Consider the following 22,148-nt stretch of genomic DNA (forward strand, 5'->3'; position numbering starts at 1 on the left):
AAAAAAAAAAAAAAAAAAAAAAAAAAAAAAAAATGAGGTGATTGTAATTAGCTGTTTGTTTACATTACACTCCTGCATAAGGATTGAGGACCTGGAGCTGTGAAGTCAGTTAAAGTCAGCATCCAGGGAATGAATTTGAACATAAAGTGTGTTAAGTGATATTCCTTGCTTTTACATGTGATGAACCTTGTATATATTTTTTAATTGTTTTTATTGAGCTATAATATTTTTCTCCACTCCCCCCCCCCCGTCCTCTCCCCTTCTACCCTCTCCCATGGTTCCCATGCTCCCAATTTACTAAGGAAATCTTGTCTTTTTCTACTTTCCATGTAGATTAGATCCATGTATTTCTCTCTTAGGGTCCTCTTTGTTGTCAGAGGTTTCTGTTCTGCTCAGTTCCTGCAATCGTTAAGTCCCTAAGAAATCACATAGAGGTCTACATTAGTTATAAACTGACTGGCCCATTAGCTCAGACTTCTTATTAACTCTTATAACTTGTATAGCCTATTATTAACCCATCATTCTTATCTGTGCTAGCCATGTGGCTCAGTACCTTATTCAGTGGGGCAGTCACATCTTGCTGCTTCTTTGGTCGGGTCTTCCCAGAATTCTCCTGTTCTACTTGACCCACCTCTACTGCCTGTCTGGTTGCCCGCCTATACTTCCTGCCTGGCTACTGGCCAATCAGCGTTTATTTAAAATATAATTGACAGGATATAGATCAATGTCCCACAGCACCTCTTTGTTATCTAGGTTCTCTAGGGTTATGAATTTTAGGCTGGGTTTTCTTTCCTTTATGTCTAAAAGCCACTTGTGAGTGAGTACATATTATATTTGTCTTTCTGGATCTGGGTTACCACACTCAATATGATGCTTTCTAGATCCATACATTTGCCTGCAAATTTCAAGATGTCATTTTTTTCTGTTGTGTAGTACTCCATTGTGTAAATGTACCAAATTTTCCAGTACCAACTATTATTTAATGAACAAAAACAGTATCTCAAGTACTACAAAATTTCTAGTTAGAAACCATTTGATAAAGTTGGAACTGTTACCTTAAATGACTAAATCTAGTATTTAAAAACATGACAGTATTTTTGTTTACATCAAATTGTTATATCTATATTTCAGGATTACACTGTAAACATTTTTATATTGCTAGGTTTTTTAAAGAGACATTTTTATTCTAAATTGCATTTCCCCCAAAAGAAATGATTTTTAATTTTTTAATAAAAAGTGTATTCTCAGAGACAGTGACTGCCTAGTTAAGAGTAAATGATTCATTTTATAGTTTTCTAAAATTAACCCTATTAACAGAACCTTGTAAAAATGTTATAACATTTTTATTCCATACAGTGAGCCAATAGATGAAAGATGAAAGCAGTCAGTCTTGTCAAATCTGTAACAATTTACATGTAACATGTACTGAACTAACAAAGAAGGCCAACTCTTGACTCCTTTTGTTGATGATCTGTAGATCACCACATATTGACAGCAGAGAGAACATATCTTAACATCATTCTATTTAAAAATAGATTGTTTAGAGCCATAATTTTTAAAGCAAGATAACAAAATTTAATAAGCTTTTGGATTTTAGAATTTCTAAGAAAATATCCATAAGCATCACTGCCAGTGCCTGTGTACTCCTTGAAGGTTTCAAGGTAAGAGTGCAGGCTCTGGCCCTGGAACTCTATCTGGGCAGAGAATAGATTATATTTTCAAAGCAGTGCAGGTGAGCCCAGGTTAGAAACAATCTCCTTCTTTCCTAATGAACCTGAGGGCTTATGGGTCAAGGGATATCACTTAATAGTATCATTTGTTGACTGTAGCAAGCCACATTATACTCCCAGGTGAGCTGTCAGGCACACACTGTTTTCCTGAACAAGAGTTGATTCCAAGTTACATGCATGGTATATTCTACCAAATTAAGATTATCCTTTTAAAATCACACTCAATGAACTTATAATCCCTCAAATACATAAAGTTTCAACAAAAGCTTTAAAGATAGTAAACAAAACAAAGGAAAAGTAGGGTGAATTCAAGGAGTTAAAACATCTTTCCTTCTGCCGGGCAGTGGTAGTGCACACCTTTAATCCTAGCTCTAGGGAGAGACAAGCAGATTTTCTGTGAGTTCAAGGCCAGCCTGGTCTACAGAGTGAGCTCCAGAACAGCCAGAGCTACACAGTGAAATCCTGTCTTTAAAAGCTAAAAATAAAACACCTTGTCATTTGTAACCTCTAAGGAAACTAGTTTTCTTCTTAGTTCTTCTCAAAAACAAAGTATCTTTTCGTTTGCTCTCCTCCTGTCACAGAGTCAGGTGGCCAGCCTACCTAGGACAGACTTTGGAAGAAACTTTTTTTTTGGGGGGGGGGGGTTCGAGACAGGGTTTCTCTGTGGCTTTGGAGCCTGCCCTGGAACTCGCTCTGTAGACTAGGCTGGTCTCGAACTCACAGAGATCCACCTGCCTCTGCCTCCCGAGTGCTGGGATTAAAGGCGTGCGCCACCATCGCCCGGCTCTTTGGAAGAAGACTTTAAACATGCTTGGGTCTAGAACAGACAGGACAAATTCCAGCTCCAGAGCTCACATTTTTGGTAGAGTAGAACAGGAAAAAAAATTTCAATGTTATCCATACCCAAAAGGACATTCAGTTCTCTTTAAGCTGAACCCAGTGATCTACATATCCATAACCAGTTTGTATGTATCTGCAGATGGGGCAGACAATCAAAAATGCTTACTTCTTAGCTTTAAAGATACAAACAAGCCAGCATGGTCTACAAGAGCTAGTTCCAGGACAAGCACCAAAGCTAAAGAGAAACCTTGTTTTGAAAAAAAAAAAAAAAAAGATACAAACAAGATTATCTAGGCTTGGAGATACAGGCTAGGCCAAAAGCAGAAGAAACAGTGGGAGACATTCTGAGTGTGGTTGTAAGCCAGAACCTTGAGAAAGATTAAAGTTAACTATGAGTTTTATGGGGAAGGGAGCCTCAGACCATGCTTCCATTCCGTTATTTAAGTCATTTTAGATACTAAAAATCAAAAGCTCCAAATGAGCCAGCAGTGGCCATTTATTTCTCCAATGTATTTTGAGGCCAGATTTGCATGAAAAGGCTAAAGAAAATCACTAGTTTAAATTCTACAGAAAAATTTGAAGCAGATGAGGGACACGGACAAAAAAAAAATGGGTCAAATCCAGTTGCATAGAGCATCTTCTAAGTCTTGCAGTAACTAAATACATCTAGAAAGTTATGGGGTGTCTCCAAATGTTATAGTTTCAGGATTAAGAAACTACAGAGTTAGTGGAAATTTCTCAGGGCTTTTGGCTGATCATCACAGGCAGGTCTTAAGGCAGAAGAAAGCTCAAGTGAACACCCAGACCTAACTAGGGGCCTTTAAGTTAAGTGCAACCCATTACCTTGTCCTGGCATTTTGTTACGTTGCATGTGTGTTTTGGTCCCATCTTGGCCATCCACCAAGTTCAAATTGTCAGGGTGAGACAGCAAGGCGAAAGAAAGGGCTGAGATGGAGAGTGAAAAGAAAGGCCCTCGGGTCCTAGAGTAAATAAAGGCTGGGAGCTGCCAGTCAGGGGAGGTTGGGGACAACTTCAAGCTCCAGATGCCTTCCTAGGTCTTTTGGCACCAGTGTGTTAGATTATTTAAAAGCAGCTGTAGAGAGACAGAGAGGCTTGCTCTGACCTTAGGCAGGGCCATGTTTATTCACAGTTGTGGGGTACTTTTGTCACCCATGTGTATGGGTGACCAGATTGCCCACAGAAGAAGATGGGATGAGGGGTCTCTTATAAGGGTGAAATGACCTCCATAGTCTGCAAGAGAAGCTGGGAAGCATAGTATTTCAGCAAGAAACTATCATACTCAAACAATTAAAATTTACCTTATTGTTATTTTTTCAAGTCACCCAGATAATCAGCTTATTCAGTTTTCAAATAATCTTTTTTCAGTAGGTTAAATATTATCTTTATTATATATTAATTAACCCACTTTAGGAGTCAAGAAAGTTTTCCTGGAAGAACATAGCTACACTTTCCCCTTCCCTTCCTTATTCATTGGCTTTGGAGTTAAGCATTGCACATTCTAGGTCATTTGGATTCCTTCTCTCTACCATGTTGCACCTATGTTCATACTGTGAGGAGGCTTTTTCATCCCGGTGTAAATGTCAGTTTGTATTTTTTTACTTCTCTGTGGTTGTTGTTTTTTTAAGTGTTTTTTGCATATGGGTGTTTTGTTGACACATATGCTTATGTACCACATGCATGCTTGGTGCCCTCAGAGGTCAGAACGTGTCAGATTCCCTGGAACTGGAGTTTACAGATATGGTTGTGAGCTGCCATGTGGATGTTAAAAATCAAACTCAGGTCCTAAGAGCAAACAGTGCTCTTAACCACTGAGCCATCTCTCCAGCACCTCTGTGGGCAATTTTAAGGCAAAGACTGAATAATTTTTATGATTAACAGTTCAATATTTAACCCATAATAGGTGGCCAATATTATTTTTAATGAACAAAAAAAAACAAATGATAAATGAATTTTCACATTTTTGGGCATAATCTAGGGAGGTAAAGAATGTTCCCAGAGCAGTGTGATACAGTGTTAGAGCAAGAAAGGCACAGCTGCAGACACTGCCTGTGTGACTGCAGTACCAAACCCAGAATGGCGACTGTAGGAGCAAGGAGATGCAGGGGGTGCAAGTAGATTACGCACCTGTAATCTCAGCATTTGGGAGTCTGAAGCAGGAGGATTACTACAAGTTTGATGCCTATCCAGGTGAATACCCGATCAGCCAGGGATATATAGCAAGACCCTATTTCAAGAAACCAAAATAGATGATAGACAGATGAGCAATAGCAGCAGTCTTAGGCCAGCAAAGTGTCTCACCATATAAAGGCACTTACCACCAACCCTGAGAACTTGAGTCCAATTCCTGGGTCATACATAATGGAAGAATAGAATCAGTCCCAAAAATTGTCCTCTCACCTTCAGAGAGATATGTTCCTACACACAAAGAATGGTAAGGTAAGCCTTGTACTTAGGCCTTACCTTTGAATGTTAAAGGCATGTCTGTCAGTGTTGTTCTTTGCTAATGATAGGCTCTACAATCGGATAAGGAAGTGAAGGACCACCTTACACTCCTTCTAGAGCAAGTAGCATCCCAAGAAAATACTCTACTGAAGACCGCAGCTCCAAACTTACGAGCACAGGAGAACTTAAAAGCTGTCAGAGACAAGTTTCAAGAATCTGCAGATGGTAAAATTGAGTTTATAGTTGTTAGCAATATATGCTTGGATGTTCTATTTCTGTATGTGCCAGCAGCCTCCTTGAATTGTACCTTTATTTTATTATATATTTTTCTATGTTGCCTTATATTAATATGTGTTTAATTCTGAAATACAAAATGTCTTCCTTCATGAAGAACATTCTGCTTTACTTTAAAAATAGGTTATTGGGGAGGGAATATAGTTCTGTTGGACAAATATCTAATGTACATGAAACATGGGTTCCATTTCCAAATCCTCATAAACTGGTTTAGAAGCATGAACCCACCTATAATACAAGAACTCTGGAGATAGAGGCAGGAGCATCAGAAGTTCAAGGTCACCCTCAACCACATAGTGAGTTTGAGGCTAGCCTGGCTACATGAGACTCTGTCTTCACAAAAAAAGTGGGCTTACTATTTTAAAACATATAATTAAGATTTTTCTTTTTTTTTTGGTTGTTTTTTTTTTAAATATTTATTTATTATATATACAATATTCTGTCTATGTGTATGCCTGCAGGCCAGAAGAGGGCACCAGACCTCATTACAGATGGTTGTGAGCCACCATGTGGTTGCTGGGAATTGAACTCAGGACCTTTGGAAGAGCAGCCAGTGCTCTTAACCTCTGAGCCATCTCTCCAGCCCGTTTGTTTTGGTTTTCTTCGAGACAGGGTTTCCCTGTGTAACAGTCTTAGCTGTCCTGGAACTAGCTCTTGTAGACCAGGATGGTCTCAAACTCACAGAGATCCACCTGCCTCTGCCTCTCGAGTGCTAGGATTAAAGGCATGCGCCACCACCGCCTGGCTATAATTAATATTTTTCATTCAAGAAAGTAAGTATATTAAATACACTGTCAGGATTTACTAATATTATTTAGACATTAGCTCTACCAGGAAAAGTATCATTGAGTTTAAAAGATGTCTTCTTAATTCAGTATCAGTTATTTTGAAGGTAGATATATTCAAGACAACCAAACTCAAAAAACAGTTCTGAAATATTCTACATAATAAATTTTAAGAGAAGCACCCAATGGTCTCAAAAATAAAGAATGTTGATTTTTTTTTTTCCCTTAGCTTTTGAAGCCAGCAGAAAGGAAGCCAGAGTATGTAGGCAAGAGTTTGAACAGGTGAAAAGACGGAGATATGATGCTTTCAGCCAGTGCTTTGAGCACATCTCAGTCTCAATTGATCAAATCTACAAGAAGCTCTGCAGGAACAGCAGTGCCCAGGTGTGTTTTCAACCCTCAATACTACAGAAGCTTAGAGTAACAGATGGTGTTTGTTGTTTTCTGGTGAGAAATAAATGACCACTGCATAGTCCTTGAATGATATAGGTGCAAAGTCAATTTAGAAGACTTCTCATCTCAAGACATGTGTTCTGGATTCCACCACTATCCTGACATCACTGACTAATTAGAGCCACTTGAAACATGAGTAGAGTTGGATCATTTGATTTCTAAGTTTTTTTTTTTTTAAAAAAAAAAAAACTCTGAAATTCTATTCTCTGTTACTAAATTGACTTTATGGAACTACTTGTCTCTGTGGTAAAGGTGGGTGGGATCAGGGTAGAAGAAATAGTTGTAATGATCAGCACATCAAAAGAAGACTAAAAGGCGGGATCAAATCTCTGGCCCACTGTATTATCCACTCCAGCTGTATTATCAATAGAATCGAGTGTGGGGAAAGATGTAGGCCAGGATTTATGTGCCAGCTCTGCTTGGGCTCACATTATGACTGAGATGATACTAATTCTGAATGTTAGAATTTCAACTAAACATAACTTATTTTTAGTAAAATAAGCATATTAGCTCATTGAAAACAGGAATCATGCAAATACCTACAATATGTGGCCCATCATAAATACCAGGTATATGGAGTAACAAGTAAGTTGACGACGACTGTTTTTGTAAGTCTGCGGCTTCTGCTGCTAAGGTTTGAATGGAATTATGGTGGAAAGGCCTGGGCCTTGGATATTTTGAACATTCTCTTTCCCTCATCCCAGATAACCTTGATGTTTGTGGTTAAATGCAGAATTTAATGTATTTACAGGTATTATCATTTTCCCATCAAAATTAAGGAAAACCTAACCAAGAGAAAGAATATTTTCACTTAAATATGTTGCCACTCAATTTGAAATGTATTGGTTACTTTTCTAATATGGCTAAGTAAATGTGTTTCAGGCATTTCTTAGCCCAGAGAATGCTGAAGAACCTTATTTAGATGGAATTAGCTATAACTGTGTGGCTCCAGGCAAACGGTTTATGCCTATGGACAATTTGTCAGGGGGAGAAAAGTGTGTGGCTGCTTTGGCTCTTCTGTTTGCTGTACACAGGTAAGACCACAACAAGTTACCAACGGCATCTTTCTAAAAAAAAAATCTATAATTATTTTCTTTAATAATATTTACCAAAGCCATTTTTTCAGTCATAAATTGAAGTTTGATTTAGGTCTATGGCAAGTTAGAAAATCTTCAAGTATAGTCTTTGAAAAATGCTGTCGATAGTAGTTTTCTGGTTTTATTTTTTAAAGGAAAGTATTTGGATAATCTAAATATGATCTCAAGATTGCCAAAAATGAACAATAAGCAATGACCTAATTTACAAATTACTTTCCTAGGCCATACTCAGAGCTCTGCTGTGTAATGAAAGCAAAATATTTCTTCCCTTAAAAAAGGGAGTAGGGTGGCTTAACATTCTCATTTCCATTGATGATGGTTATACTGTTTCCTTTGAAATATAAATCAAGAAATAAAAGTTGGGTAAAATTAAGGCAAACAGCCTTCAGCATTCACAGTAGGCAGCACCAGTGTAAGTACCGCTCTCTTCCCATCACTAAGAAAGAACATAGGAATCTGACTTCTGGTCTCAAGAAAGGAATGGGACAGGCCCCCCAGGAGAGGAACAGAGAAAAACCATGTGGGCTGGGGAGGGACTCCAGATGCAGGATCACAGCAGAATGCGATTCTCGTTAGGTAGCACCCTTTCCCTTCACTCTACTAAATATTCACACTTTCAGGTACTGTTGCAGGCTCTGGAGATTCCTGTGAACAAAACAAAGTGTCTTTCCTGTAAATAGTTCATTACTTCCAGCATTGATGGTGCGCACCTTTAATCTCAGCACTCAGGAGGCAGAGGCAGGTGGATCTCTGAATTTGAGGTCAGCCTGGTCTACGAAGTGAGTTCCAGGACAGCCAGGATTAGAGAGAAGGAAAACAAAATAAAAACTTCATTTTTGCTGGAGCTATAGCTATAGCTCAGCAATAGAATACATGTACTCCCAAGTATGAGGTCTTAGGCTCATTTACAACACCATTGAGGGGTGTTGTAAAACACATTTGTTTAAAAACAAAACTTTTTTCATTGGAGGAGATAAAGTATATTTGTAAACTATTTCCCTAATATAGAGAATATTTGAAAATGACAAATCCCATAGAAAAAAAAATAAAGGAATGGAGATATGAGAGGCCCTGAAGCACTTTACAGCAATAAAACAATTAGAATAGGTAAGAATTAAGGAAACAAGCTGTTTGGGTGTAGCTAAGGCAAGAATGCTATAGATATAATAAAGAATAGCAAGTGCAAAAACCCTGAGTCCAAAGTGGCCTTAGCATGTGTAGAGTGATAGGCACAGGGTTAGGATGCTGTTGTACCAAGCAAGGTGAAAGGTAGTGGTGGCTTGGGACAGTATGAGAGACAGAGGTTGAGCTGGGCAGTGGTGGTGCACGCCTTTAATCCCAGCACTCAGGAGGCAGAGGCAGGTGGATCTCTGAGTTTGAGGCCAGCTTGGTCACAACAAACTTCAAAGCTACAGAGAAACTCTGTTTTGAAAAACTGACAGAGAGACAGAGAGGGAGAGATTGTTACAAACAGGCATGGAATGTGAAGGTGTCAGTTATGGCTCCATGGTTTTGGCCTAAATAACTATAATAATTGCTGCCACTAACTGCCCACAGGAGAGAAGAGGTGGAAGGGAGATGATGGTTTAATACTCATGTGCAATCCAGTATACAGACATGTGAGAAGAGAACTCACTGAAATGTGTGGGAGCTGGGCATGGTGGCACCAAAAGTCTCCCAGAGTCTCACAAAGGTTTTGTGTACTCTTAAGTAGCTGCCTCTAAGTCTTCATAAAGCAAATAGGAAGTTACTCATATGCATGTCATTTTTTTCTAGTTTTCGGCCTGCTCCATTCTTTGTATTAGATGAAGTAGATGCAGCCCTGGACAATACTAACATTGGCAAAGTAAGTTTTTTTCTGCTTTCAATTTCTTTTCCCCACCCCACCCTTTGGATTTTCAAGATAGTGTGTTCTCTGTGTGACCTTGGCCATCCTGGAACTTGCTCTGTAGACCAGGCTGGCCTCCAGCTCAGAGATCTGCCTGCCTCTGCCTCCTGGAGTGCTGGGATTAAAGGTGTGCACTACCCTCCACCCCCACTTTGGGCTTCTGCTTTCAATTTCTAATAGGACATTTTTGTTCTAGTTTTTTTCTGTTCCTGTGACAAAACCATGGCCAAAGACAACTTAGTGGAAAAAGAGCTTATTTGAATTGTACTTTAGGTCATAATCCATAACTAAGGAAAGTCAGGACAAACACTCAAGCATAAGCTAGACCATTTGATGGCTTGCTTGCCAAATAAGATAAAATGAACAAACCACTGAAAACTTGGGTGCAGGAAAACTAAGACTCAGACTTTAATCTATTAAGATAGTACTTGCCAAATCCCTACCATTGGTCTGGGTCAGAGTACACTGGTTCTAACTGCTCTGAACTCAGGATAACTTTGCTTCTGACGTGCCATCTACAGTGTAGTAATGAGATAGACTAAAAATCCACATCCACAGAAGGAACTCTGGTTTTAGAGGCCATGGTAGAAACCATGATACAGGAATGGAACTCTTGGAATAGAAATGTTATGTGATGGTCTGGATATAAAATGTCCCCCACATAAAGGCTGTGGCACTGGGAATGGATTTTCTTCAATTGAGCTTCATAAAGGAAGCTTTAAAGGGTAGGGCGTTAGGGTAGGCAGAAGGATGTTAGGTGGTTCCAGGTATTCCCTTGAGGATACCAGGACTTCCCTTAGACCCTTTGCTTCTCTGAAATTACAGGTGTGCACCACCATACCCCAATTATTTTACTTATTTCCTTGGAATTGAGCTTCTTGAATGAGCAAGAATTCATATTTAACCAAAACTTGATTATGAAACTGTATACACTTTCCACATTTTCCTAATCTTTAACCTTTGAGTTATCAACTCAAATGTGATTTTGAAAACTAAAAGGAAAATAAAGAGAATCATTGTTCCCAGAGCTCAAAGGAGGCTGGTGAAATGTGTGCTTTTTATTTCCTCCCAGGTTTCAAGTTACATCAAAGAGCAGAGTCAGGAACAGTTTCAGATGATAATCATTTCCCTGAAAGAGGAGTTCTACTCCAGAGCTGATGCCCTGATAGGCATCTACCCAGAGGTAAGAGAACAGGGGCAAGGACAGGCCCCATAAACTCCTCAGGCCCTGCTATTCTTGGGATTTCTTTCCACATCCATATAGTCCAAGAATTTGCAGACACTATCGGGGCTCCATAGTGGGTAAATATAAACCAAATGACTTTTAAAGAGTAGTGTTTGTGAGTAATTACTCAGACACCCTCCTTTACAGAAACAAATTTAAGATATTTTAAGTGAAAGAAGGAAAATAAAACTGTAGGGCATGGCCACAGATGGCTCAGCACTTGCTCTACCAAGCTTGTTGACCTGAGTTTGATCCTCCAGACCCACATGATCAAGAAAGAAAACTAACTCATCCCCTCCACACACACACAAATATGTATAGTAAAAAAAAAAAGTATCTTTAAAATGGCATGGTAGTGTGGTAGTTGTGTTTTACAAACAGTGGTACATTGTAACATCGGTTAATACTGTGTTTCTCCTTTCTAACTTGTGACGTGCAAAGATGTAATATTATCAAAAAAACAAGTTCACTCAGCACTCCAAAGGGTACAGGAACTTTTATAATTTCAACACACCTGTCCGTCCCCCCCGCCCCCGAGACAGGGTTTCTCTGTGTAGTCTGTCCTGGAACTAGCTCTGGTAAACCAGGCTGGCCGCTAACTCGAAGAGATCTGCCTGCCTTTGCCTCCCAAGTGCTGGAATTAAAGTCGTGCACCGCCACCACCTGGCCAACACACCTGTCTTAAAGCCATTCAAACAAATACTTTTTTTTTTTTTTTTTTGGTTTTTCGAGACAGGGTTTCTCTGTGGTTTTGGAGCTTGTCCTGGAACTAGCTCTTGTAGACCAGGCTGGTCTCGAACGCACAGAGATCCGCCTGCCTCTGCTTCCCGAGTGCTGGGATTAAAGGCGTGCGCCACCATCGTCCGGCCAAACAAATACTTTTTAACTGAAAAATTGAGCGTAAGGCCATTGAGATGGCTCAGCTGGTAAAGGCGCCAGCTGTCAAGCCTGATAATGTAAGCTCCATCACCCAGATGCACAGTGAAAGGAGAGAACTAAGCCTTGCAAGTTGTCCTTTAACCTTCACATCTGTACCCTGCAGACACATACACACATACACAAAATAAAATTTTTAAATAATTAAAAACCTGAGGCAAGGGAGTAGAGCAATAGTTCAAGACCTTCAGTTTTTAGGCAGTTCCCCTTTAAGCTAACATAAAAATTAATTTACTGAGCCAGGTGTGGTGATGCATGCCTTTAATCCCAGCACCCAGGAGCCAGAAGCAGGCAAATTTCTCTGAATTTCAGGAGCCTGATCTATGTACTGAGTTCCATCCAGGACAGAGAAATGTAGAGAAACCCTGACTCAAAAACAGAATAACTAATCCCTTTTAAATGTAAATCAAGATTAACTAGTGACCTCACTTTGAAAAATACCTCTCCTCTAAGCAGGAGAGTTGACTAAAACTGGCCTCCCTCCATTGCAGCACGATGAATGCATGTTCAGTCACGTGTTGACTCTGGACCTCTCAAAGTATCCAGACACTGAAGACCAAGAAGGCAGCAGGAGACACCGGAAGCCCAGAGCATCACAAGCATCCCAGTCCTCGCAGTCCCCCCAGTCTCGTTAGAAATGAGCATGTCTTTGAACAGCCGCCAGCTATAGGAGCTGTACTCTGGCCCTGTAGAGTTAGGTCAGTCTTTGTTTAGATCCCATGTGTCATGGGAGAAAATTTCCTACAGTTTTAGTCAAACAGGTTGATAGCCCACTCAGGTTAAGGAGTACTCAGCCCCATTCCAATAAGTTTCCTATAGCAGCAGTGAATAAAGTGTGTGGTTTTTGTTTTTTTTAAGAACTTCTGTTTTGAAATAAATTGGTTTAAAGTTTTGAACTCTGCAGCATCTTTACTCTGGTCTTGCCTTGCATTTATCTTTAAGGGAAACAGCTGGTTTGGAGTTTTTATTTTTGTGGTCCTAGAGATGAAACCCAGATCCCTGTTTAAGTGTTCTACCACTGAGTACCTCCCCAACCTTAATAGTTTTTAAAGATAGCAATCATAGTGCAGTTTAGTAAACTAGTGAACCTGGCTTATATGGGAAATTATTTCAGAGGAAGTATGTGTCAGTACTGAAAACAGGTAAAATAACCTCCACAAGTTTTAAAAGCAGGAAACTTCTGAATCATCTGCTTTAGTATAATACTAATTTTTCTAAATCTAGTTTATCTTAAGGATGTACAGAACTGTAAGGTGCTGCCTGGTAACAGCAACTTCATATAAATGCTGTTGCTTAGAGGAAGGAATGTGGACAGTTTTCAGCAGTGTTCATTCCTGTTTCAAAGTGGAACAGAAGGACTCTGCAGATCTTCATGGAAGTCAAATTTGGTCCAACTGCCGACCCAGGAGCTGCCTCCTAAAGCCAAGGGTCACTTCTGAATAGAACTTGGTTTTTGTACACAGAACATGCTCTATGACTGCTTAGTAGACTGAGTCACAAGATTTAGTTCCACCCCACATACACATACCCACAAACATACACAAAATAAAATGTAATGTTATTGAACTATATACCTCCCCTAGAAAAGCAAAGAGCTTTTTTATACATTAAATAGCTATGAAATACATAAGTGCTATAGTTAAAAGTCAGTTTACCCTGAAAGAGCCCTGATGTTAACTTATGGAGAAAGTGGGTATGAAGAGGGATGTCTGAAGCTCAGTCTACTGTGGAGGACGCTCATTGTACACATGGGAGCTAGAGAGCCTCTGAGCTTTAGGGAGCTGCAAAGTGAAGATTCAGGGTATTCTCAGTTCCAAGGAACTGAGTGTGATCTGCAGCATCCACTTAGATCAGAAGATTCTTGAAGGACCAGTTTCCAGCTTTAGTGAGGCTATAACGAGGTTCTCAAGTAGTTCATATGAACTACCTGACTCTTGAGCGCTGGACAGTAACCACTAGAGAGGGTCAGAGCTCGTTAGCTAACTTTGTGTTTCTCACTAGCAAAAGTGAGAAGCAAATACCCTGTGCTGAGACTGTTTCCTTCTAACACATGAACCATATTGGAATAAAAGAACATCCAAAAACACCGTAAAACTGACAGGTTTCAGTATGGCTGAGGGAATGGACACACAGATAATAATTTTTAAAAAATAAGTCAAAGGACTTTTTAATTATAAAACTGTGGCTGGAGTGAGAATGGCTCTGGTAGGGTCATATGTTTGATGGAACTGTTTGAGAAAGATTAGGAGGTATGATCCTGTTGGAGATGTGTCACTAGGGGTGGACTCTGAAATTCAACAGAGTACACCTTTTGCAATTAGCTTTCTCTCTCCCTGCCTCCTGCTTATGGATCAGATGTAAGTTCTTAGCTACTGCTCTAGGGCCCTGCCTGCTGGCCTCTGCCAATGTTCCCTGTTATGGAAGTCAGTCTCTGAAACTGTAAGCCCCATTAAATGCTTTCTTCTATTAAAGACACACACACCATAACAAAAGACTGAATACAGTTATATTAGTTTATTAAAGCAAGAAAACTCAGATCCTTCAGTGTGATACTAACGCGTCTGATGGGCTGTGAATTAGTTTTGTAGTTTGCATCCTGCTTTTTTATTTTTTTATATTTACTGAGCTCTACATTTTTCTCTGCTCCCCTCCCTGCCTCTCCCATCCCACAAAGTCCCCATGTTCCCAATTTACTCAGGAGATCTTGTCTTTTTCTACTTTCTACTTCTCATGTAGATTAGATCTATGTAAGTCTCTCTTACTGTCTGCACGGTTGTCTAGATTCTCTGGGATTGTGGTTTGTAAGCTGGCTTTCTTTGCTTTATGTTTAAAAACCACCTATGAGTGAGTACATGTGATAATTGCCTTTCTGTGTCTGGGTTACCTCACTCAAAATAATGTTTTCTAGCCCCATCCATTTTCCTGCAAAATCAAGATGTCGTTTTTTACTGCTGTGTAGTACTCCATTGTGTAAATGTACCACATTTTCCTTATCCATTCTTCGGTCGAGGGACATTTGGGTTGTTTCCAGGTTCTGGCTATGACAAACAAAGCTGCTATGAACATAGTTGAGCACATGTCCTTGTGGCACAATTGAGCATCCTTTGGATATATACCCAAAAGTGGTATTACTGGGTCTTGAGGAAGGTTGTTTCCTAATTTTTTGAGAAATCACCACACTGACATCCAAAGGGGTTGTAGCATGGTGTTCCCTTTTCCCCACAACCTCTCCAGCATAAGTTGTCATTGGTGTTTTTGATCTTGGCCATTCTGACAGGTGTAAGATAGAATCGCAGAGTTGTTCTGATTTGCATTTTCTGATGACTAAGGATGTTGAACATTTCCTTAAGTGTCTTTCAGCCATTTTAGATTCCTCTGTTGAGAGTTCTCTGTTTAGGTCTGTGGATTATGTGAACTTTTGGTGTCCAATTTCTTGAGTTCTTTGTATATTCTGGAGATCAAACCTCTGTCTGATGTGGGGTTAATAAAGATCTTTTCCCATTCTGTAGGCTGTCGTTTTGTCTTGTTGACTGTGTCCTTTGCTTTACAGAAGCTTTCAGTTTCAGGAGGTCCCATTTATTAATTGTTTCTCTCAGTGTCTGTGCTGCTGGGGCTCTATTTAGGAAGTGGTTCCCTGTGCCAATGCATTCCCACTTTCTCTTCTATAAGGTTCAGTGTGGCTGGATTTATGTTGAGGTCTTTGATCCATTTGGACTTGACTTTTGTGCATGATGATAGATATGGGTCTATTTTCATTCTTCTACATGTTGAGATCCAGTTATGCCAGCACCACTTGTTAAATATGCTTTCTTTTTTCCATATTTTTGATATTTTTTGCTTCTTTATCAAAGATCAGGTGTTCGAAGATGTGTGGGTTGATATCCGGGTCTTCTATTTGGTTCCATTGGTCCTCCTGTCTGTTCTTATGCCAATACCAGGCTGTTTTCAGTACTGTAGCTCTGTAGTAGAGTTTGAAGTCAGGGATTGTGATGCCTCCAGAAGTTCTTTTATTGTACAGGATTGTTTTGGCTATCCTGGGTTCTTTGCTTTTCTATATGAAGTTGAGTAGCGTTCTTTCGAGGTCTATGAAGAATTTTGATGGGCATTGCATTGAATCTGTTGCATCCTGCTTTTATAGCCAGCAGAATGTAATTTTGCTAAACTTTGCTAAACAAAGATCAACTTTAATATTTAATCTAGCTATCCCTGATAGCACTTGCATTTTGTAAATGTGTTTAAAAAAGGAAGTTTCACTGCTGAACCTGTAATCACATTTAACAGGCCAAGCAGGAGAACTGCCATGAGTTAGAAGCCAGCCTGGCCTACAAGGTGAAACTTTATCTCAAAATAACAATAATCTCTTTCTGTTGGGGTCTATGCATATATAAGTACAGGTGCCCACAGAATCTATAAGAGGACATTAGATTCCCTGGGTGGTTGAGAGTCCCCTGATGTGTGGGTGCTGGAAACCAAACTTGGTCCTCTACAAGAGCAGTATGTACTCTTAACTACTAAGCCATCTCTCTAGCTCCCAAAAAACAGTTTTCAAAAATTCATGTTTTTTTTTAATTAGAGACATTCAAAAGTAATAATTTGCTTGATTTCACAGTTCAGTGACTAAATATTCTCATATTACCATATCTTGTCATAAAAAAAACCTGAACACACAGGGTTGACTTTAAAATTTTATTTATAACCAGTGACATAAAAGATTTTTTTTCCACACTTAAAAATGGGAGGGGGGTCTTTAGCCTGTTTCTCGCTTCTCCCTCATTCCCTGTCGCAACCTGTTTCCTGTTCTTAATTATTCCTGTCCCCTTGGGAGCTACAGTGCCATCCATGCAATGTGACAGGCAGGGTTTGGCAAGATATCAAAGAACCTGCCATCATATCAAAGATTAGTAGCCTCAAATGAGCCATGCAGGACCTGTTTCTAAGGAGTCTTCCTTTCAGGACCACTCTGCATAACATGGGAGCCTTTGCCATCATCACTATCAGAGGAACTCTGAGCGTGGGTGTTTTCCAGAAGGAAACTTTGAATGTAGTTAAAATGTGGCAAGCCCTTTCAAAGTATTGCCTACCCTACTCCATGTAAATCTTAATAGAAACCATGGGAAGAGGAGAACAGAAAAGATGGACCTTAGCCTAGAGAAGAAATAAGACTTGGAAAGCTTAGAACTTAAGATCTGAAAGTTTAAAGCTTTGCTTGTGCTTCGCTTTTACTTTCTAGCTTCTATGTCACTAAGTGGATCTAGACAGTACTGAAGACTTTTGAAAGGGTTCAGACTCTGGACTTAACACTTCCTACCAGGCAGTCTGCCATTTCTTTGAAAGAGAAATTACTAAAACATCACAATTCCAAAGAAACCCAGCTGACTGAGTAATCCCTTTAAAACAACCATTTTTTCTAGTGGGTCAAGTGCCTCTACTTTCCACTTACTCTTTACTATTTAACAATGAAACCAACACATCTTTAAAAAACTTTCTACAGTAAAAGATGTTTCTATGTAAAGGTATAAAATATAATGTTTACGTCTTATTTTCTCTTTGGCAACTACTGTTGCTTGGACAGTCTTCACTCTCCTCCATGTACTGGAAAAATAACACCCTGACATAAGAAAACATGTCAAACAAGAAGAGGGAACAATGCCAGGTACATCCCACCTCCCAATTTGGTCCCTGAGGTAGCTGTCCATTAGTCCTTACAGAGTATACCTGAAGTGTGTCCATGTCACCTCCTGAGCAGCTAAGCACATAGTGGAACTCTGTCATTCAACCACAAAGGCCACACACCCACATGGCTCTTTTGGGGTATATAACAGTTCTCTATTGAGAGATCCATATGGAGTCCTCTGTACATTCCTCATCGCTTGGGCATGGCACTGTGGTTACAGAAGGCTGGTTTTCAAGTTTCAAGTTTTAAAATCTTCAAGACCCTCCAGCATCATCTGTTTAAAACATGAGAAATACCAAAGTGTTTCAGTTCACTAAAAATTGTATCAGGATTTCTGTTTCAGAAACTGCCTCACATGCTGATAATTCTGAAAACCTTCCATAAAAGGAACAGCAGCCACTGTCTAGAAATGGCCTTGCTGAGCTATAAGTATTGCCAAGGGCCAAGCCAATGTATGTGTGAGACCTATGGAAATATCTACCCATGCACTTCAGTGCTGTTTTCTGGTAGAATCAAGTCAGTATTTTCATCACAGAGGCAGTAATAGCCTGTTTACGTATTGATAAGAAATGATGGCTCAGGCCTAGGTGGTACATGCCTTTAATCTCAGCACCTGGGAGGCAGAGGCAGGCAGATTTCTGTAAATTCAAGGCCAGCCTGGTCTACAGGACAAATTCCAGGATAGCCAGGGCTGCATGTACAAAAGAGAGAGAGAGAGAGAGAGAGAGAGAGAGAGAGAGAGAGAGAGAGAGAAAGGACTGGGCGGTGGTGGCGCACACCTTTAATCCCAGCACTTGGGAGGCAGAGGAAAGCAGATCTAAGTTCAAGACCAGCCTGGTCTACAAGAGCTAGTTCCAGGATAGGTTCCAAAGCTACAGAGAAACCCTGTCTCGAAAAACTGAAAGAAAAGAAAGGAAGAATAAGAAAAATGAAAGCTCAGGATGCACACACAACACTGCAACCCAGAAACTCCATTCCTCTGGTGATCTTTAGGCTGCAGGTGTAGACAACAGGACTAAGAAGGTGACCCTTGGCCTTTCTCACCCATATGCAGAACAGGCCAAGGCTTTCTGTACTTTCGAGACCAGAGGCATTTCCTCAAGCAAACATGACTGCCCAGGGAGACGCAAGGCTGATACAGTTGCTATTACTCAGGGAAAAGTTCTTTCTGGGCATCAAAGATCTCTGGCTCTATGGCACTGTCTACCAGGCAGTAGCCCTGGCACCTGAACAAACAGCATTCAGAGAGATGATGAACATGGCAAGCCTACATGTATACAGGTGATGACAGAATAAAGAAACCAAAAACCCACAACTGTCTACTGACAGCAGTTGCTGAGACCTTAGACTTCAGCAGATGGTGGAGGATGCCGAGACGTGAGGAAAACCAGGACCATTTAAGGAGACTAACAGAAAAGAAACACCTGCAACAATTAAAGAACTAGTCTGTTCTGTCTTATAGATGTCCTTGCCAACTAAAAATACAAGCCAAATGAAAGATGCCAAAGAATTCTGTCCATACACAACCAAAAGTGAAATTTCCCTTTAAAGATAACATTGCTAAACACACTAAAGTTACACAAAATCTGAAGGAAGCATACAGCCTCAGCAGCTGTCCCGAGCCATTGCCAGGACCTCTGCTCACTCCCTTGGGATACCTCTGGACAGTGAGCCTTCACAGCCTCTGGTCCCCTGCCACCTCCTAGTGTGAATAATTCACACTGCAGATAATATTTTTAAGTTGTCTTGTTTTATTTGACTAGATTATCTGTGTTCAGTGTGACTCAGTCAATAACAGATGACTTCAGCGACTCGAGTCCTTGGAACACATAGTTCATATTATCTCTTATACAAAATATACTAGCATCCTTATTCACAATGCTTGGGGCCCAAAAGCACTTCACATTTCTCAGTTTTTGGTTTTGGTTTGGTTGTTTTTTGAAACAGAGTTTCTCTGTGAAACAGTCCTGGCTATCCTGGAACTCACTCTGTGTGTAGATCCTCTTGCCTCTACCTTCCAAGTGTTGGGAATAAAGGTGTGCACTACCATCACCTGGCTAGATTTCTCAGCTTAGGCTGTTTAGGAACTCTGCATAGAATCCCTTAAAGAATTGAATAGCCCTAATTGGAAATCTAAAATGCTTCCAAATCTGTAACTTTTATTTATTTTGTACTTTATTATTATTGGTTTTCTGTGTGTGTGTGTGTGAGAGAGAGAGAGAGAGAGAGAGAGACAGACAGACAGACAGACAGAGAGGATGCCTGCAGAGGCCAAAAGAGGGCATCAAATTCCTTGGAGCTAGAGTTACAGGTGGTTGTGAGCCACATGAGTACTGGGACGTGAACTCAGGGTCCTCTGCAAGAGCAATAAGCACATTTTTTTTTCAAGACAGGGTTTCTCTGTGGTTTTGATACCTGTCCTGGAACTAGCTCTTGTAGACCAGGCTGGCCTCAAACTCAGAAAGATCTGCCTGCCTCTGGTTCCCGAGTGCTGGGATTATAGGTGTGCGCCATCACTGCCCGGCTGCAACAAACACCCTTAACCACTAAATCATCTCTCCCCCAAATCTAAAAATTTTGAGTAACAAAAAGTTTAAATTTGAGAGGATTTCACACTAGGAATGCTCAAGAAACTCTGTCACAGTGCTCATCAGACACCAGGCAATTTTTTTATAACTTTAAATGTTCAGTGTGTGTCATCAATATGCTAAATGTTCCATAGCTCTGGAAAATTATTAGAGAAGAGTTGCATAAGTGTTTAAGTAGTATTCAGCCACATGTAAGTCGTGGTCTCTCTCCCTAACCTCTGCCCTCCCTTTTCTTCTCCTTGCCTTTCCTCTCTTGTTTTTGAGACAAGTGCTCTTATACAGTCCAGAATAACCTCAATCTCATATGTGCTACAACTGATTAGAGATGCATTCCATAGTGCTGAAGCCTGAGTTCTCTATTAGTAGGAAAACACCTATAATCGAAATCTATCAAAAAAAAAAAAAAAAGGCCTCAGGAATGAGGTAGTAACAGATAATCAGAGCAGACTCTGGGGTCCCCAAAGATCTGAAAGACTTATTACAGCACTATACAACAAATGATAGGAGCAAGATTAAAATGAGAAGAACTCTCAGAAACTTCAGGTCACACTATTAATGTAAGAATTTTAAGCTGGACATGGTGGCATATACTTTTAGTCCCAGGTTCGAGAGGCTGAGGCAGGTAGATTTCTTGAATTTGAGGTCAGCCTGATTTATACATGGTGAGTTCCAGGCCGGCCAAGGAAACAGTAAGAACCCTATCTCAAGACAAACAAAAATTTGGATGATGAAGACGTAGCTCACTGTGCCTGGCATGCACAAGCCCCTGCTTTATAGCCCCAGCTCCAGACTCTCAAAAATAACAAAAGTTTAATCTAAGGGCTAAAACTATAATCTTGAGAATTTCTCAAAGTGTTTTTAATAGAGATTGAAAATGAAAATTAAGAAGCACTAAGGAGCCAGGCAGTGGTGGCACACGCCTTTAATCCAAGCATTCGGGAGGCAGAAACAGGTGGACCTCTGTAAGTTTGAGGCCACTCTGGTCTACTGGGCGAGTTCCAGGACAGCCAGGACTACACAGATAATCCCTGCTTCGAAAAACAAATACAAAAGAACCATTAGCGGAAACATAAAAGACAGTGGAACTAATCCAGGAGACTGCAAGCAGCAGGAGGAGATTCCCAGCATAAGAGGAGAGGAGAGGATGGAAAGAAGAAACAACTGTCAATACAGGACAGTCAACACACATCCTACAACTAAGAAGTCACAGCCTTGGCCCTCTAACACCATAAACAAGTCGAAAGAATACAGATGCATTTAATAAAGGAAACACTTTTATTTTCCGCCTTTTAGAATCCACAGAGTAGAGGCCTTGCTTCCTTTTTATCCCGTAACTAGGTGCTTGACTTTGACAGTATTAAGGGCTGGAGCTGGGGGAGTGAGAAGGAGAAGGGAGCGCCCTTCAGAGCTCAGTCAGACTCAAACCCAACTCCCCTGGGGGTACTGAGTAACTAGAAACACACACTACCAAACCTGGAGAGGGGACGTAAAGAAGGCAGCGGTGACTGGAGCAGTCAGCCAGGACACCTTTCCTACCAGTGGACAGAGCCCACTGAAACGAGCAGCTGACAGTGAACAAGTTCCTATACATCTCTGTAGTAGATAACCAAAAGCAAGACTCTGAAGTGATTTCTTAGAGACAGATGTGGGCACTCCAGCTGGTGGGGAACTCTCCCAGAATCTGCTGTTTGCTGACTTGGTATGCGAATGGGTGTCTTCCTCATGAACGAACACTCACTAGCTGACTGCATCACTTGCTTGTCTTCCTTCAGTTAAATAGAAACTCTGAGGACATGGTAGCACTCTGGTCCGTAGTGTGAAAGGTCAGGTTCCACTCCAGGTCTGTGTGATTCTGACATGGTGTATGTGCCGCTCCTCCCCACAGACCAGGGGTGTTAGCAAAGCACTAACTACAGTACAGAGCTAAGATGGGTCCCCACAAAACAAATAATACCTACCAGTATCTGACTGTCTGACTTTTTTTGTAACTTCAATTCCATTTTCTTCCAACTTCCTCTTCGCACAATCCTGACATGCATTACCTTTAAAAAAATTATTAAAAAAATAAGAAATTTAAAAAAATAAATTGAAAAAAAAAATTACATTAAAATAGTCCAGGAGGGAGAAAAGCAGCATGATGGTAACAGATGGGAGTGCTCTGGGAATTCACTTGTT

General features: G+C 40.4%; 2 protein-coding genes across 12 annotated transcripts in view; one reads left to right on the forward strand and one right to left on the reverse strand.

Annotated features, from left to right (window-relative positions):
• Positions 1 to 12,494, forward strand: part of Smc1b (structural maintenance of chromosomes 1B) — a 74,250-nt gene extending 61,756 nt beyond the window's left edge. The window contains exons 19-24 of the mRNA XM_050127785.1: positions 5,102 to 5,258; positions 6,342 to 6,496; positions 7,448 to 7,599; positions 9,439 to 9,508; positions 10,623 to 10,733; positions 12,203 to 12,494. Coding sequence (XP_049983742.1) covers positions 5,102 to 5,258; positions 6,342 to 6,496; positions 7,448 to 7,599; positions 9,439 to 9,508; positions 10,623 to 10,733; positions 12,203 to 12,346 — 789 coding nt within the window. The 3' untranslated portion in view covers positions 12,347 to 12,494. The remainder of the gene's footprint in view (positions 1 to 5,101; positions 5,259 to 6,341; positions 6,497 to 7,447; positions 7,600 to 9,438; positions 9,509 to 10,622; positions 10,734 to 12,202) is intronic.
• A 3,889-nt stretch (positions 12,495 to 16,383) lies between these two features.
• Positions 16,384 to 22,148, reverse strand: part of Fam118a (family with sequence similarity 118 member A) — a 28,243-nt gene continuing 22,478 nt past the window's right edge. For 8 of the 11 annotated variants that reach the window (XM_050130121.1, XM_050130156.1, XM_050130179.1 and 5 more), the window contains 2 exons: positions 21,932 to 22,015; positions 19,896 to 21,343 (listed from right to left, as the gene is read on the reverse strand). In XM_050130121.1, coding sequence (XP_049986078.1) covers positions 21,297 to 21,343; positions 21,932 to 22,015 — 131 coding nt within the window. In that variant the 3' untranslated portion in view covers positions 19,896 to 21,296. Of the gene's footprint in view, positions 17,660 to 19,894; positions 21,344 to 21,931; positions 22,016 to 22,148 lie in introns of those variants that run through there. The other 3 variants (XM_050130197.1, XM_050130195.1, XM_050130129.1) reach the window with 2 other exon arrangements.

The sequence above is a fragment of the Alexandromys fortis genome, unplaced genomic scaffold, assembly GCF_014885135.2.
Source record: "Alexandromys fortis isolate MF-2015 unplaced genomic scaffold, M_Fortis_MF-2015_v1.1 scaffold_28, whole genome shotgun sequence".
Classification (NCBI taxonomy): domain Eukaryota; kingdom Metazoa; phylum Chordata; class Mammalia; order Rodentia; family Cricetidae; genus Alexandromys; species Alexandromys fortis.